The sequence below is a fragment of the Phacochoerus africanus genome, chromosome 1 (genome assembly GCF_016906955.1).
Source record: "Phacochoerus africanus isolate WHEZ1 chromosome 1, ROS_Pafr_v1, whole genome shotgun sequence".
Classification (NCBI taxonomy): Eukaryota; Metazoa; Chordata; class Mammalia; order Artiodactyla; family Suidae; genus Phacochoerus; species Phacochoerus africanus.
This window is the reverse complement of record NC_062544.1, coordinates 169748205-169765387: the sequence shown is the minus strand read 5'-3', so window position 1 is coordinate 169765387 and position 17183 is coordinate 169748205. Positions and strand designations below refer to the sequence as shown.

The 17183-nt window shown below is 41.2% G+C and overlaps 1 protein-coding gene across 2 annotated transcripts in view; it reads left to right on the top strand.

Annotated features, from left to right (window-relative positions):
- Positions 1-3129: 3129 nt before the first annotated feature.
- Positions 3130-17183, top strand: part of CP (ceruloplasmin) — a 65776-nt gene continuing 51722 nt past the window's right edge. For both annotated transcript variants that reach the window (XM_047784376.1, XM_047784385.1), the window contains exons 1-4: positions 3130-3485; positions 9761-10008; positions 14701-14913; positions 15991-16164. In XM_047784376.1, the coding sequence (XP_047640332.1) occupies positions 3340-3485; positions 9761-10008; positions 14701-14913; positions 15991-16164 (781 nt within the window). In that variant the 5' untranslated portion in view covers positions 3130-3339. The remainder of the gene's footprint in view (positions 3486-9760; positions 10009-14700; positions 14914-15990; positions 16165-17183) is intronic.

The following is a 17183-nucleotide window of genomic DNA, read 5'->3' as shown; positions in this document are numbered from 1 at the left end:
TAACTGAGGACTTGCCATCCCCCGCCCCAGCACACACCCAGTATCCCATAAAAGCCACACCCATGCTGCAACCCCGTCCCTACTCTTATGGTTAAACCTTCCAGTTAATTCAACTAACTCAGAGGAGGAATATTCCCACATTGTTGTTTGGGGGCTTGTAGGGATCTCTTCTCAATTATGTCCTAGTTCCCTAGTAGCCTGTGTTTCCAGTTTGGATCAGGTCCTTTTCCTCCTTTATAATTATGTCAGAAATCATGAGAAGAGGTGGGTACAAATGCAGGACACTGGAGGTGAACTTGCAATTAAGAGACCAACAACTTAAAACAATCTCATATACATATAGACTCTTATATCAAAACTTCAGAATAACTGCAAACCAAAAATCTATAATTATGTCTTCATCTTCTGCTGAGTCATATCCCAAGGATCCCACCTCTTGGGGTCCCAGTTCTGCAGTGAAATAACTGTTCTCACCTGTTAATGGGCTAGCCTAACCATGTTACATTTTAGTCGTCACTGACTTGCCATCACTTTAATAGTCTCTTCAGGTTGTATTTTCTTTTGCATAAGGTCAGAAGTAGCAGAACATGTCCTCTGGACATCCCTTTCTAACACCAGACTCTCTTCAGTCTTCTCTAGCTTCCAGCTGAGCTGTAATTCTTTTTCTGTGCTAATCCTTAGAGCAAATAACAAAGGCCATGTGACAACTGAGATAGCTTGCTCACATTTTTTTTTCCACTTTTGATTTCCCACTGCTTCAGTTATTATATCTAAGAAGCCCTTTGGTGTTTAGGCATCCTATACTCACACAGTGGCCCTAAGTTGCCCACAAACCTAGCCGAGTCACCCCATATGGAAGGGGCTGACCAACCTGGGATTCCCCCTACAACAATTGGCTTTCCTCCAGCAAGACCTCCTTACCCACTCCTGTGTTGTTTTCTGTCCCCTGGCTGGCTCACTAATTGTTGGAGGATGGAGAGGATGAAAAGTGCCCACGCACGGAGAAGGAATATTATTAACACCAAAAAATGAGGCAGGTGGCTGCATATAATTAATGGATCTGTTCATTATAGGATAATTTACTCACAGGGTAAGATCACTGAACAACGATTCCGAATCCAGATGCTGTTCGCACCACACAAGGGCCATTGGGACAATTCCATAGCTAACCTAGGATATGGGAGTACATGCTTAGAAACAGAAAGTGCATTCCTAAGTCAAGATTTATGAATGAGGACATAAAGAACAGACTTGTGGTTGCTAAAGACGGGGGAAGAAGAGGGATGGACTGGGAGTTTGGGGGTGATAGATGCAAACTATTACATTTAGAATGAATAGACAACGAGGTCCTACTGTATAGCACAGGGAACTACATCCAATCTCCTGGCATAAACCATAATGGAAAGGAATCTTTTAAAAAGAATGTTTAAAAGAAGATTTATGAAGGAGTAATCCCATGGACACTGGAAATACATCAGTGAAGGTCTTCATCATTGTTTGGAGGATAGCAGAGTACAGAGGCCACCTGGACCTAAAGATCTTTAAAATCTATTAATTACAAGCCCCTGATGACAGAGAAGTGATTTCCCACATAGTGAGGTCCCAGGTAGGGGCGGTGGAAGGCCAGGAGGAACTGTACAGTCCCAAGATGGCATCACTTACACCAACAGCCATATACCGGTTCGTATACAGGGGCTTAGAGCCAATTAGCAAAAAGTGGCACTTCTAGAATAAACAGCTAAAAGGTGGTCCCTCTGTGGGGATCATTTGCGGAAAAAGAAGCCTTTCTGGGCATCAGTTTTTAAAAGGAACAGCATCTTACAAGGCATAGGGTTGGCCAGTGGAGTCTGGGCAAGATTTTAGCCATACTCAGGTCCTCTCAGTGGGCATGAAGGCATAGTCATTTAAGATGGCTCCAGAAAGAGGTCTTGAGACATCCTGGGCATTGTGACTCAACTTTCTGTATCAGGACAATTCGTTAAGATTACTGCTAGCTGGAGAAAGGAGCATCCCCACTATGTGACCTTACTTGGGTCATTTCAATTAATTTGGACAATAGCCCTCTGAGGCTGAGATTTTTAAAGATGAGGAAACTGAGGTTGAGGTCAAGCATGCATCTTGACTGGGGTCACGTGATACCATCAGTTTTGGTCTTCAACCTGTTTTCCCTGGCACCATTAGTCTCCTTCCTCGATTTATTTTTTCTCCGTAGCACTTGCTGTTAATACTGGAGATTTCACACGTCATTTCGATATTGTTGTTCTCTCTCCAGTAGACTGTAAGTTGACAAGGGTAGGGATTTGTGTCTGCTTTATTCACTGCTGTATCCCCACAGTGCTTAGAACAGTGTCCAGTACACAGAGGGCTCACTTATTAAATGAATGAATTGTTCAAACACTGGGGCGCTTTCTCCTATACCAATCTATTTCTACAAACACTTTTAGGCAATACTTACATAATGCACTGAGGTGTTCTAAAGAAAAAGTTTACATCAGCACAAAATGGGCACTGTTATCATCGGGATTTTCTTCAACTAAAAAACAAATAGTCTTTTACCTCCAAATTCATGTCCAAAACAAAGAGAGAGAGAACAAGGTTAATAAGCTGGGCTTTCTCGATTTACCAAGATCAACATTTGCTTTTGAAGACAGGTTTATTTACCTCTAATTTCTTCAGTAATTAAAACAGAATCATCAACTACTGTTATCCTCTGCTAGTTATTCAGATATAGCAATACAGAATAACCTGATAAACATTCTATGCAGATGTGCTCGGAACTTACGTAATAAATAAATCCTTCAAAATAAATTCCTATTTGGGGATATTCAAATTTGGTGTGCTAAATATCACGTTATGTTAAAGTTGCAATTAGGTATTGTTAGGCTTTTCAAAAGGAAAGAGCTTCATATTTTGATTTATTTTGCAAATTTTGCATAATTTATCCTGATTTATTGAAAGTTCACTGTGTGCAGGGCTCTGTACTGTGGCATATTGTTGGAGGAACAAAGGGAGCATTTAGACATGATCTCTGCCCTCCTGGAATTTATACTATGAATGGTAGAAGCATAGAGTTATGCACAGTTCAGTGCCTCCAACAATAACTGTTGACTTTTTATTCGTAATCAGAGGATCCTGGCAATGGAAAATGAGTTTTTTTTCCTGGGTTTACGAGAACTGAACTGAAGTGGAAAATGTTATTTGCTTTCACGAAATAATTTTGTCTTGTGCAACATAAAATTCTGTCAGTCAAGCAAATAAAGGAAGAAAGCCTTATTTATAAAATTACCTGCTTCTGATTTCACTTCATTGCCTCTCAGGCTTCAAGAGGGGGAAAAAAAAATGAAGATTTTCTTGCTCGGTATTTTTCTAATTTTATGTGGTACCTCAGCCCGGGCAAAAGATAAGCATTATTACATTGGAATTGTTGAAACAACTTGGGATTATGCCTCTGACCGTGGGGAAAAGAAACTTATTTCAGTTGACAAGTAAGTCACTAATTTTTTCTTGCTTATAGATCAAATGTATAAATTATCATTTAAGAAAATTAAGACAATGATGAACTACTGATAAGGATGAACTATTTCTTTAATTTGTTATACAGAAAAACTACAAAATATGGACTTGAAACCCTAGACACTTTAATAAATGTCCTCTAATTCCTGGGATTTCGTTTGTTTGTTTGTTTGTTTTGAGGGGTTGACCTTACTTCTTTCAACTTGGTCTTGGGGAACTGTGTGGGCTTCTTATTACCCTCCTCTAACTGTTACCTCATCTCCTATTGGGACTCAGTCTTTTTGTCTGTTTTCACAGATCTTTCATCTAAAGAATGACTGTAGAAAGGTTTATGTTTACTATACCATTTACTGATTATTAATGGTAAGAAGAAAAGGTTTTTAATCTTCAAAGAATGTTTATAGAAATCAAATCTAATTTTAATATGACTCTCCCTGATACTTGTCGGGTGACTCTGGACAGTTCATTAGGTCCATCTTTCTCAGACTCAGCATCCTAATCTGTAAAATGAAAATTATAGGAATACATCATAGGGTTGTTTAGAGAGTGGGTGCACAGAAAGCTCTTAGCACAGCACTTGGCACGTTATACATGTGCAAAAAAAGTAAGACACCTATTATAATGTCCCCTCGAAAAAACTCTATGTAACTTAAAGGTTTTCTTGTGTCACTTGAAAGCTCCTTTATTTTAAGCTATATTCACCACATGAGAAAACAGAAGTAGACTTCTCTTTGAAGTTTTTTTGTCATGGGAGTTTACCTCTACTGAGGTCATCACTTTTAATAATGTTCACTAAAAAGTTAATACCAAATTGAAGTTTGTTATTCCAAACCAATATTCATTACATTTAAAGATGTATTTTAATGGTGATAAGTGTAATTTATTGGTCATAAATATATTATAAATGGTCATAAAAAATTATATTAATGGTGACAAATGACCCCAATGACCTATAGCTGTCAGGTGGGCTGGGAACCAGACCCCTGACCCCTGGACCCTGGCCTGGGTGCTGACCATGACCTCTTGCCAGGCCCTCAGGCTGCCCTCTTCCCTTTAATCTCCATGCTTGGTTGGCAATAGGCCCTCTGGTAGCACTAAAATTTGCTCTTACTTGCTCCTAGACTAGCCATGAAGTGAGAAGATGGTTATTTAAAGAGAATTCTTGGAGTTCCCTTCATGGCGCAGTGGTTAACGTATCCGACTAGGAACCATGGGGTTGCGGGTTTGATCCCTGGCCTTGCTCAGTGGGTTGAGGGTCTGACGTTGCCGTGAGCTGTGGTGTGGGTTGCAGAGGTGGCTTACATCCCATGTTGCTGTGGCTGTGGTGTAGGCCAGCGGCTGCGGCTCCAATTCGATCCCTTGCCTGGGAACCTCCATATGCTGCAGGAGTGGCTCAAGAAAAGGCAAAAAACACAAAAATAAAAAAATTAAAAATTAAATAAAAAAATAAAGAGAATTCTCTATTTAACTGACAAAAAAATCTAGTTAATATATTAATGCGAAATAAATCCTTTTTGTGCCTTGATTTTTCTACTGAAGATGTGAACAAGTAAAAATGAAGTAACTGGGAAAAAAATAGCTAAACAGGGGTTCCCATTGTGGCTCAGCAATAATGAACCCAACTAGTATCCATGAAGAGGCAGGTTCCATCCCTGATCTCGCTCAGTGGGTCAGGGATCCATCACTGCCATGAGCTGTGATGTAGGTCACAGATGAAGCTCAGATCCTGCATTGCTGTGGCTGTGGCCTAGGCTGGTAGCTACAGCTCGGATTAGACCCCTAGCCTGGGAACTTCCATATGCCATGGGTGCAGCCCTAAAAAGAAAAGAAAAAGAAAAAAAGATACCATAAGTATTCTATAAATGTTAATACTTACTTTTACTATCAGAAAAAAAAGTTGAATTTTTTCCTAGTACTGCCCGTTTAAGAAAACAGGGGAGTAAACAAAACATTTGTAATGAAAAAACCTGCACAGAAGGCATTCATTTTACTACTTCAAACATGGTCTTAAATTTTAAAAATGATTTTTAAAGACACATAATCATGACCTAAAATTATCTGGAAAAGTCATTTATGATGACTCATACTGCAAGGTTACTAAGTGGAAACTAGTAAGCAAAAGCTGCTGTGGTACAAACACTTCTGTAGGACAGCCCATGCATATATGCAAGTGAAGCACTTATACCATTTCACACCTTCTAAGCTCTAGGATTTGGTATCGAAGTTGCTATTTTCCCCAAGAACATATCCAAAAGAAGACTGACACTTAGATATAGTTTTTATACTATGCTGGTGAAGGTAGGCTACTTATAACCTATAATTCACTTGAGTTTGTGCTATGTACACCCAGGTTGAATCTTTGTCCACCAGTTCAATTTTGACTGTTTTTCTTGTATTTCCAGTGTGTAGTAGGTAGAATTTTTTTAATGGTCCCAAAAGATAACCTACCCCAAATCTCTAGAACCCATGAACATGATGAGATATCACTCCCACAATTTATGTTATACTGAATGACACAGCTGACTTTGAACTAGGGGCATGATCTGGGTAGACAAAGAATAAGTCAGAGAGATTCAAAGATAATTGAGGGAGAATTCAACAAATTATTACTGGTTTAAAGATGAAAAAGGTCAGTTGGAAAGCAATACAGGTGGCCTTAAGGAACTGGGAGAGATCCTCAGTTGACAGCCTTCAAGGAAACAGGAATTTCATTCCTACAACTACAATGAACTGAATCCTGTCAACAACCTGACTGAGCTTGGCAGTGGATTTCTCCAGACAAGTACTCAGCTCAGCCAACATCCTTATATCAGCCCTGAGGTAACCTAAGCAGAGAACCCAGGAATGCCATGCCCACTTCTGATCCATAGAACTGTGAAATAAAAAGTGGATGTTTGGAGTTCCCGTCGTGGCTCAGTGGTTAACAAATCTGACTAGGAACCATGAGGTTGCGGGTTTGATCCCTGGCCTTGCTCAGTGGGTTAAGGATCGGGTGTTGCCGTGAGCTGTGGTGTAGGTCACAGACGCAGCTCGGATCCCAAGTTGCTGTGGCAAAGGCTGGCAGCTACAGCTCCGATGAGATCCCTAGCCTGGAAACCTCCATGTGCCGCGGGTGTGGCCCTAGAAAAGGCAATAAGTAAATGAATAAATAAATAAATAATATTTATTTGTTGTTTTAAGCTACTTTGTGATCATTTGTCATGCAGCCGTAGAAAACTAAAATACTATGTCTCAATTAGTGAAGCTAAGAATCCAGAAATTTTCATGTATGTTACCCACATTTTATTAACCATGTCTAAACATAAACCAAGATCCCTGAGGGCATTCTGAATTTATGGGAAAGAGTGACATTGTTATTACCTTACTAAGGCAATATTAAAAATGTTTTAATTTTCCTACCATTAAAAACTCACTTCTGGATATGAATCTACCAGGAATTATGGGAATTGCTGAAGGATTATGGGAATTGGGGGAGGGCTAAAACAGAGGCAGGTGATTACTGAGAGGGGGCATATCTATTGTAATGAGCAGAAAAGAGCATGTTGCAATTGTCAACAGGAAGAACTGCAATTAATGTGAGTTATTTGTTTGGATCAAAGTGCAATAATAACAGATTTTTTTTTTGACTGGATATCTGACTGGCAAACTTCCTGCACATTTCCAGTAACTGAACATTTGTCCCCAAGCTGTGCTCTTGAAATTAAATAGACATACCCTAATGACCTTTGGTGTTCCTTTGGAGATAGAACATAAGCAAACACAAACAGACCTCCTCCAAAGTATTACATGATGGGAAATATTTCCCAATTTGGTTAAGATTTAATTTTGTTTCAGAAGAAAAAAAGACAAGATGGTAAAAACACTTTTAATATTGCTGTGTGTATATAAGAAATTCTAAACGTTAAAAACTCTGAATAGGGGAGTTCCCTGATGGCTCAGAGGGCTAAGAATCTGGCACTGCCACTGCTGTGGCTCTGGTTACTGCTGTGGGGTGGATTCAATCCACTGGCCCAGGAATTTCCACATGCCATGAGTGAGGTCAAAAAGAAAAAAAAAATTTTTTAAAGCCTGAATAGATTATAAATTCAGATCAATTATTATTTTTTTTTGTCTTTTGTCTTTTTTGTTGTTGTTGCTATTTCTTGGGCCGCTCCCGCGGCATATGGAGGTTCCCAGGCTGGGGGTCTAAACAGAGCTGTAGCCACCGGCCTATGCCAGAGCCACAGCAACGCGGGATCCGAGCCGCGTCTGCAACCTACACCACAGCTCACGGCAACGCCTGCCGGGTCGTTAACCCACTGAGCAAGGGCAGGGACTGAACCCGCAACCTCATGGTTCCTAGTCGGATTCGTTAACCACTGCGCCACGACGGGAACTCCCAGATCAATTATTTTAAAAGTAATTTTCACCCCCCCCCAAAATCTTTGTATACAAAAAACAAATCCCAAAGCTTAGGCAATGCTCTTCCTATTTCAGGAAATGATTAAGACAGGAGAATTTCAATGCAATGAAAGCATTTTGACAAACCCGCTGTAGTTTAATTGAAATCAAATGTGATATAGTCCTTGATGCTATGGAGTCACATTCAGGAAATATAAATACACACTGTATCTAAATGAAGCCTCAAGAATTTGAGGGTTATTGTGTCCCCATTGAGGCTCAATGGGTTAAGAACCCAACATAGTCTCTGTGAGGATGCAGGTTTGATATGGCCTCACATGGATTAAGTGGAAAATGGTAAGGCATCAAATGTTACTGAGTTCAAAGTAGGCAAAACACTCTCTCTCCCTCTCTCTCTCACACACACACACCCCCACACACACCCATATCCCAGATCATCAGCCAAAGTGTTTACAGTTTTATTCCAGTGGAGGAGGCCTTGGTTGTAGAGGGGCTTGCCAAAGTCCGAGTCTTAAGTGGGTTCTCATGAATGGCTAGTTGGCATTGCCCATAAATAGATCACACTGAGGAATACAGTTTCCATTTAGGACAGGAACTTGAGAATCAATTCAAAAGTTTGAATGCCAAATTCTCTTTCTTTTCCTTTTTTTTTTTTTCTCATGGCTTCTATTTACTTTACTGATATTTTAAGGAAAGTTTTTAGCAACTATTAATCAGCCAATAATCAGAATATAAACATTCAATATTCAAGTATTTTTGGTAGCAATGTATTAAAAAAACACAGGGGTAATTTGAATGCAAAAGCAATTTTAAAACCCATACACAATGCATGCATCAATTCCAACTTTAGTTTTGCTAAAAGAAATAAAATGATAGAATTACTTTAGCATTATTAATTTTATTTTAGGAAAAAACATACATACACACACTATGACATCTCACATATTCAGATTTATTACCTATAAACTCAAATTTTTCCAGTGGCTGAAAGAGGTGCACCCCAAGTGAGAAATGTCTTAGTAAACTACATTTTTTTCCTTTTTCAGGCACACCTGAGGCATATAGAAGTATCTGAGCTAGGGATCAAATCTAAACCAGAGCTGGGACCTACGCCACAGCTGCAGCAAGACGGGATTTTTTAATCCACTGCATTGGCTGGGGATCAAACCACCACCTCCACTCAGACAAGCCAGATCATTAACCAACTCTGCCACTGTGGGAACTCCTTAACTGCTTTATTTTATTTTATTTTGTTTTGTTTTTATTTAGCTTTTTGCTTTTTAGGGCCGCACCTGCAGCATATGGAGGTTCCCAGGCTAGGGGATGAATCTGAGCTTCAACTGCCAGCCTGCACCACAGCCACAGCAACACAGAATCCAAGCCATGTCTGCGGCCTACACCTCAGCTCATGGTAACACCGGATCCCTGACCCACTGACCAAGGCCAGGGATGGAACCCACATCCTCCTGGGTACTACTCAGGTTCATGACCTGCTGGGCCACAACAGTAACTCCCACAACTGCTTTATTTTAATATTTCAATTTAATTTGATATTCTATTCCATAATATGTCCGTGTTCTAACATGAAAATCTTGTAGGAAATACTCTGGTTATGCATTATATTTTCATGGTGCATTTACACATGATTGTCTGCCATAAGGCTGAGGTGGGATGCCTGACATAATTAAAATAGCAGGGCTAAGTGCCATCTCTCCTTTTCATTTTTTGGAGGCACCCATGACAATAGGCAGACATTTAATGTGATATGGTCATTCATTCTTCTTTAGTGATAATGTTATCCCCAGAAATGATGGCTCCTAATACTTTTTTTTCTTTTTCTTTGCAGGGAACAGTCCAATATCTATCTTCAAAATGGCCCCAATAGAATTGGAAGATTGTACAAGAAGGCCATTTACCTTCAGTACACAGATGAAACCTTTAGGACAACTATAGAAAAACCTGTCTGGCTTGGGTTTTTAGGCCCTATTATCAAGGCTGAAACTGGAGATAGAGTTTATGTACATTTTAAAAACTTTGCCTCTAGACCCTATACTTTTCATGCACATGGAATGACCTACTATAAGGAACATGAAGGTAAGTTCAGCTCATATGCCGGCTGGAATTTCCTCCTCCTTTTCAGTAGGAGCACTTTTAAATGCTTGGGAGTATAGACTCTCCTCCTGGATAAGACCTGTAGCTGGGTTGTTTAGCTCAAAACTATTTTATGAATATGTATTTTTGTTCATCAAATAATGCCATGTTTCTCTTGTTTGTGCTTGCTTGTGTGAAGTGTGAATGTGATAGGATTTCTGGGTGGATTCATGCTATGAGAATCAGTGAGAGCTGGTACTTCCTTCCCAGTGCCCAGCATCTTGCTAGACAAATAGTCAAAATAAGTGAAATAGTTGATATGCATCAAAGCCTGGAAAAGGCAAAAAATCCAGAGGGAAGAAATAGGACTCAAAAAGGGATTGTCATCTCTCTGAAGTTCCTACATGTGAACGTATCATAGCCATTGTCACCTTTCATCCTAACTTTGGATAAACTTGGTCCCAGCTAAGGCAATGTGAGTATTCTCATACATCAGCCAAATGGTGCATGTGAGTGGATGATCCCAGAGTCACATCTGAGACACAACGTTAACCAAAAGGTCATTTGAATGTAAGACTTGGAATCCTTAAAGATGGTACAAGAAGAACAAAGATTAGATTTAGTGTTTGTGATTTTACTCTTAGTACTTGATGAAGAGGAGGAGGAAGAAAATAAGTGGTGCTTTGTGTGGTTAAGAGCAAGGACTTCTCCCTGGCAGGGAAAATGTGGGAGAGACAGCCCAGCTTTGAGCCAGGGAGAATTTCCAGTACTGTGATCCCTCAGCTCCCAGAGAGGGGATATGCCCAGAAGGGGGGCCCTAGCAGAGAAAGAAATCGAGGGTGAGAATCCCCCATGGACACCTCTCTCCCTCACCCAAGGTGGTGGGGGGGTGGGCAGCCGGGACATTCCTAGCCAGCAGCCCCTAGACCAGGAGGGCTGGTGCAGTTTGGCATCCCTTTAGTGCCCAGGAATCCAAGATCTGCCTTTTTCAGCCTTGATTTCTCCTTCTGTAAAAGAGAAGGGGTGGATAAGAAGGCCTCCAGCTACATAAGCCTAAGCTTCTGGGGTCCATGTGGCTTTGAGGATCGGCTAGCAGTCAGGCCTGAGACATGGGAGGCTGGGAGGTGGGCAGCCTGGCTGGGCTTCCCATGCCAGCCCACAGTGGAGGAGGAAGGGTGGAGGGCCGTCTTCCCTGCTCTGATCTCCACAAGCACCTCCCTTCTGCCCTCTTTCACCCTTCCTCTGCATTCCAGGAGAGTCTGAGGTCAGCTTTGATAGGCAGGGCTGCCAGTGTGGAGTGGCTGGTACCCCCTTGCCTGTCTGTTCCAAGACGTTCCAAGGGCCTATCTGTGTCCCTTTTTGGCTGTCTGGGGTTGGCTGGGACCAGAATCTTGAGCCAGCAGAGAAGCCTCACATCAAAAGCCTCTCCTGCTTGGCACTCAGGACAAAGCAAGTGTCAGCTCCAGGCACTGACCCCTTGAGCTGCTCTTGGGACCAGCCTGGGCATATCCTGGCATTTGAAAGTCTGGTCTCCTGGGAGGAAAGCAGGTTTGGGGGCTGTAGTGCCAGCCAGCGTCCCCAGCCTGGCTTCCCTGCCATGTAATGGGGGGCTTATGGGAATGAGGGGGTCTCACCACCCAGCAGCCCCCCTAGGGAATGGGCTGGCTATGGCCAGTCAAGGGCCTGCTGGGTTTGAGAGAGGCTCCTAAAAAAGAAATCAAGGCCCCTGAAGGGGCCAGGCCCACAACAGGCTTGGCCCCTGAGGCTGAGGCCACAGACCTTTACCCCCGTGCCTGTGTGGAGCTTGCTTTGGACAAAGGTAGTGAGCCTTCGCTGATAGAGGTGCCTGTTCACTGTGGGCCCAGCCTCCCCACTTGCTCCTGGTCTGGGCCGTGTGGGCCTGTGTGGTACATGGCCTTGAGGGCAGCCTCACCAGTGCTGTGAGGGGCTTTCCTATGTATTCTTCCCAGGCTCTAAAATGCCATAGGCAGCCTGGTGTCCAAAGACCAGTGCTAAAGCTCCAGCTTTGCCATTAAAATGCTATATGACTTCAGGCACATGACTGCCTTCTCGGGGCCTCTTTTGCCTTTTATACCTAGAAGCCTCCAGAGCTGCTGTCTGAAGGCCTTTGGGGTTTGGACACATTGTCATTCTAGCTTCTGATGGGATCCCTAGGGGGTCGAAGTTGATGTGGTCTGCCACTCCCCTCCTCCCTGTCCCATCCTCAGAAGCCGGCTGCCTCAGTGCCCAGATGGCAGCTCTTGGTGGGTTGAGGCCAGGCCAGCTAGCCAGGTGCCATTTCTAATCTGATTTCCAGAAATTGTGTACCAGGGCTTGGAGCATAAAATCAATTGGCTGAAGCCTCCTGGGAGGGTTGAAACTGTCCAGCTTTATAAGAAAAGCCTGGAAAAGATTTGAGGGCTCCATCAATCTACCATGGCTGCTGTGCCTATGTCTGCACAATGCCCCCCTCCCAGTAGGATGGAGGTTTCTCTGCTTATTGAGGCCTGAGAGACAACTGCAGGAGCACGCAGCCCAAGTGCCTTGAGAGTGCCACTGCAGGGCCCTCGCAATGTCTCCATCTCCGTCTCTCTCATCTCTGGGGTGTGCTTGCACGAGCATGTGTGTGCAGGTGCTCTTATCCGCAGGCACATCAGCGTGCCCCATCAGGAACTCATCCCTGCCTGTGTGTGAGTATGTATCCTCCTTGCGTCGGTCTTGGGCCACCTGGAGGTTGGGGTGCCTGTTTTTGCTTGAGTCCACAAGGTCCGTTGGTGTATTTTCTATGTGCCTCTTCCTGTGCCTCCTCCTGCAGTGCCCTGGGCTCTGGAGGGACCCCGACCCTCCCCATCTCCAGGATGATCCAGGGCCCTCTAGTCAGTCCCCTTCCCCAAGCAACCAGGCAGCTGAGCCAGGTCCCTTAGCAAATGCTCTGAGGAGAAGTGACTAGGAGCCTGAGTACAGAGAGTACCTCCCCTGGGGGCAAAGGGCTTCCGGACCACCTGCTTGGGCTGTGGACACAGTTATGTGCCCAGTGAAGCAGGGTGCAGGGCTGGCCCCAACCCCACCTGTTTATTCTGTAAACTACAGCCTGTAAGTAACATTTAGCATTCCTATGATAACAAAATTAATTTTTATGAAATAAATTATATTTCCTACTTTAATAAAAAAAATCAGGTTGTTAAAAAAAAAAAAAAAAAAAAGACCAAGGCCTTCAAAACTAATAGACCAATGCTAGAGTGTACCCTTGCCTTTTACTGGCTGAATGACGTTGGGCAAGTTACTTAAATTCTCTATGCTTCAGTTTTATCATATATTAAATAGGGACAATGACAGTACTTAATCATAGCTCGATAAATGCCAGCTATTATCATAAGCAAAAATGCTGAGGCCATAGTGATTAAGAACTTGATGTTGTCATTGCTGTAACTTGGGCTACTGCTGTGGCTCGAGTTCCGTAATTTCTGTATGCCAAGAGCACAAACAAAGGGAAAAAAATGTTGAGGTCATGCTACAGTTCATTGAAATTATAAGGATCAAGTGTGGAAATTAGGATAAAATTAGTTGTAATTAATTATTGGTGTTCTATTTAAAAGAGATATTGCTTTACAAGGTGAATGTTGACCTTCTTTAGTTTTATTTGTTTTTCTAAGCCAAATAACTATTTTCATAGCATAAAAGCTAACTGCCATCTTATTTTTTACAGTTTCATGGTATGTTAGGGTATTGATCGTCTTTAAGATATGATCACTGTACTGTGGCTACATTAGAAGAAAAAAGTATTCTTATCTTTTAAAATACATACTTAAGTATTCATGAATGAAATGATACAATGCCTGGGGTTTGCTTTAGAAAGACTTGATGATAAGGAGAAGAGTGGGTGGGGGTGTAGATGAAACAAGATTGGCCTTGAATTGATCATTGTTAAAGCTGGGTTGTTGGGAAAATGGAAGTTCATCAGATTATTCCTTCTACTTTTACATAAGTATGGAAATTTACAAAATAAAAAATAAAATAATTCCATGTTTACTTCATAGGCAAAAATTTGCTATTTATATAAGAAGATTCAAATTATAGGAGAGGGTAGCCATTTTGCTCTTACTTTCATACTACAACCCTAGGACAAAAGTGTTCTTTAAATTGCAAACCAAGAATTCCCATAGTGGTTCAGTGGAAACGAATCCAACGAGTAACCATGAGGTTGCAAGTTTGATCCCTGGCCTTGCTCAGTGGGTTAAGGATCCAGCATTGCCATGACCTGTGGTGTAGGTTGCAGACACAGCTTAGATCCTGCGTTGCTCTGGCTGTGTGTAGGCCAGCAGCTGTAGCTCTCATTAGACACCTACCCTGGGAACTTCCATGTGCTGCAGGTGGGGCCCTAAAAAGCAAATAAAATAAAACAAAATAAAATAAAATAAATTGCAAACCAAGGTCACCATGCTCCTGATACATGTATTTACTGATTCTTAAAGAATCAGTCAAGTGTAAAAAAATAACAACTTTTTCTATCAAATTTTCAGGCCTTGTAGGCTTTTGCTCCTTATTCTTCTGTGTTCAAATAGGACATCACTGCATCCCCAAGGGGGCATATGTGAAATGTTGAGTAAAATTTTGCTGAATGAATCAACAGACCATCTCTTTTCATTTAAGTTCAAACACATTCAATTTGTAATTTCATTGCATGTTGTTTCCTAGGGGCCATCTATCCTGATAACACCACAGATTTTCAAAAAGCAGATGACAAAGTGCATCCGGGTGAGCAGCATACGTACATATTGCATGCCAACCCAGAACAAGGTCCTGGAAAGGAAGACAGCAATTGTGTGACCAGGATTTACCATTCCCACATTGATGCTCCAAAAGATATTGCCTCAGGGCTCATTGGGCCTTTAATACACTGTAGAAAAGGTACATTTTCTCATTATTACTTGCAGTAAATGACCAAAGACAGAAGACAGGGAGGTTTGTTTTTTCAAATATACGTTGTCTTCTGCGCCATGATTGAGTAGGTAAGGTAGAGAGGTGGTGAGTCTAGGAAAAAATGCAGGGAAGGATCAGGGGAAGAAGGGATATATGGCACAAGCATTCATGAACACTGTTAAACCGCAACAAATATGCTCTCCTTGGGGGTAGGTTTGCTGGATCTAACCTCCAGCAGTCATTTAGAAAAGGTGTATGATTTTACCAAACATGACTCCTTAGTGACACTTCATGGTGAAAGGTCTGTAGTTATCTGTTTTGTGTTGATAAAACTATTATCGCAGTATTTTTGACACCATGGGGGAAGAGAAAAACATAGCTTACAAGCTGGAAATCTAAATCCCATTGAACAATAATGAGTTACTGACAAAGACTTGCTGTCTCAGTTTGTGGCTTATATACACCAGAAAATATATACACAACTTTAAATTACAACCTTCTTTCTCATTTGGCAAAAAAGCATTGAATAGTTCTATGGTCAGTGGACATCCAGATATATGAGTATCTTACAAATTCAAGTTACTAAATATATAATTCCTTAAATGTTTCCAAATTTATAAAACATGAGTCTAGGGGAGTTCCCGTCGTGGCGCAGTGGTTACAAATCCGACTAGGAGCCATGAGGTTTCGCGTTGGATCCCTGCCCTTGCTCAGTGGGTTAAGGATCCGGCGGCATTGCGGTGAGCTGTGGGGTAGGTTGCACCTGAGCTGTGGTGTAGATTGCAGACGCGGCTTGGATCCCACGTTGCTGTGGCTCTGGCGTAGGCCAGTGGCTACAGCTCCGATTAGACCCCTAGCCTGGGAACCTCCATATGCCGCGGGAGCAGCCCAAGAAATAGCAAAAAGACAAAAAAAACAAACAAACAAACAAACAAACAAACAAACATGAGTCTAGATTTGTGGTTTATTAGGAAAATAAACATTAAAATTTTCTAAAACTATAGATCATATGCTAACATTTATGCTAAAAATTAAGTTCTACTGAAATAGTAATTTTCACTTCAGATTCTCTGGATAAAGAAAAAGAAAAAAATATTGACCAAGAATTTGTGGTGATGTTTTCTGTGGTGGATGAAAATCTCAGCTGGTATCTAGAAGATAACATCAAAACCTACTGCTCTGAACCAGAGAAAGTGGAGCAAGACAATGAAGACTTCAAGGAGAGTAACCGAATGTATTGTAAGATTACGCAAGACCTTTATCTTATTTTTCTCAATCCATTACTTCTGCTAAGATATTCCCTCACTTGAATAAGTAGTGTGTTTCTAATATGTGGCCTTGATAACAAAGAATATTGGACATGCAACTTGATATTCAACTTAGCAGGTCAAATCAAAACTAAGCCAAGTAAAGGCAGGCAGATTAAATTTATTTCAAATTGATAAGAATAAGATATTTTCAATTGTAGTTAAGTGTATGTGTTTTATATTTATATATGTTTATCCTCCCAACTCATTCTAAAAATTATTTGAGGAAGTTTAAAATTGTTAAATTAATTATATGGTAAATCATTAAACTATATTTAAGAAAATAGGTCAAGCCATTGGTTCTAAAAGGTATTTCTTTTATTTATATATTGTCCCTCACTATCCCCAACTTTGCATCATTTTTTATATATTTTAATTCAACTTATTTCTTCTAGAAATGTTTTCCTTACTGCCTAGCCTTGTTCTTTTTTCCTTTTTTTTTTTTTGGCCATGCCTGTGGCATACAGGAGTTCCCAGGCTAGAGATCAAACCCAAGCCACAGAAGTGACAATGACAAATCGTTAACAGCTAGGCTATCAGGAAACTCCTGCCTAGGCTTCTTCTTAATTCTCAGAAACAAGAAAATGAGTTTAGTGACACAGTTTATTAGGATCTGCTTAAAAAAATCAAACACTTTAACACCAGCTAGACCAATAAGTATAGATTTTTTGTTTGTTTGCATTTAGCTTCTTCAAAATAACTCTTACTCAAAAATGAGAACACAAAAACAAGTGTTCTGTTAAAGCAGAAAAATAATTAACAAAGTACAGATTTTTTGTTTCCAACTTTTGCTTATTTCTGGCTGGAAGATCCTTTCTTCCATAATTTAATCCAACCTCTACTATGTGCTAATCAAAACAGATGTTAAAAACTCAAACTTCTAGTCTGGTTGGGCCTGGGTTGGTACCTCTGTTGCATTTGGTTAACTCACGGCGCTTCCCAAAACTGATT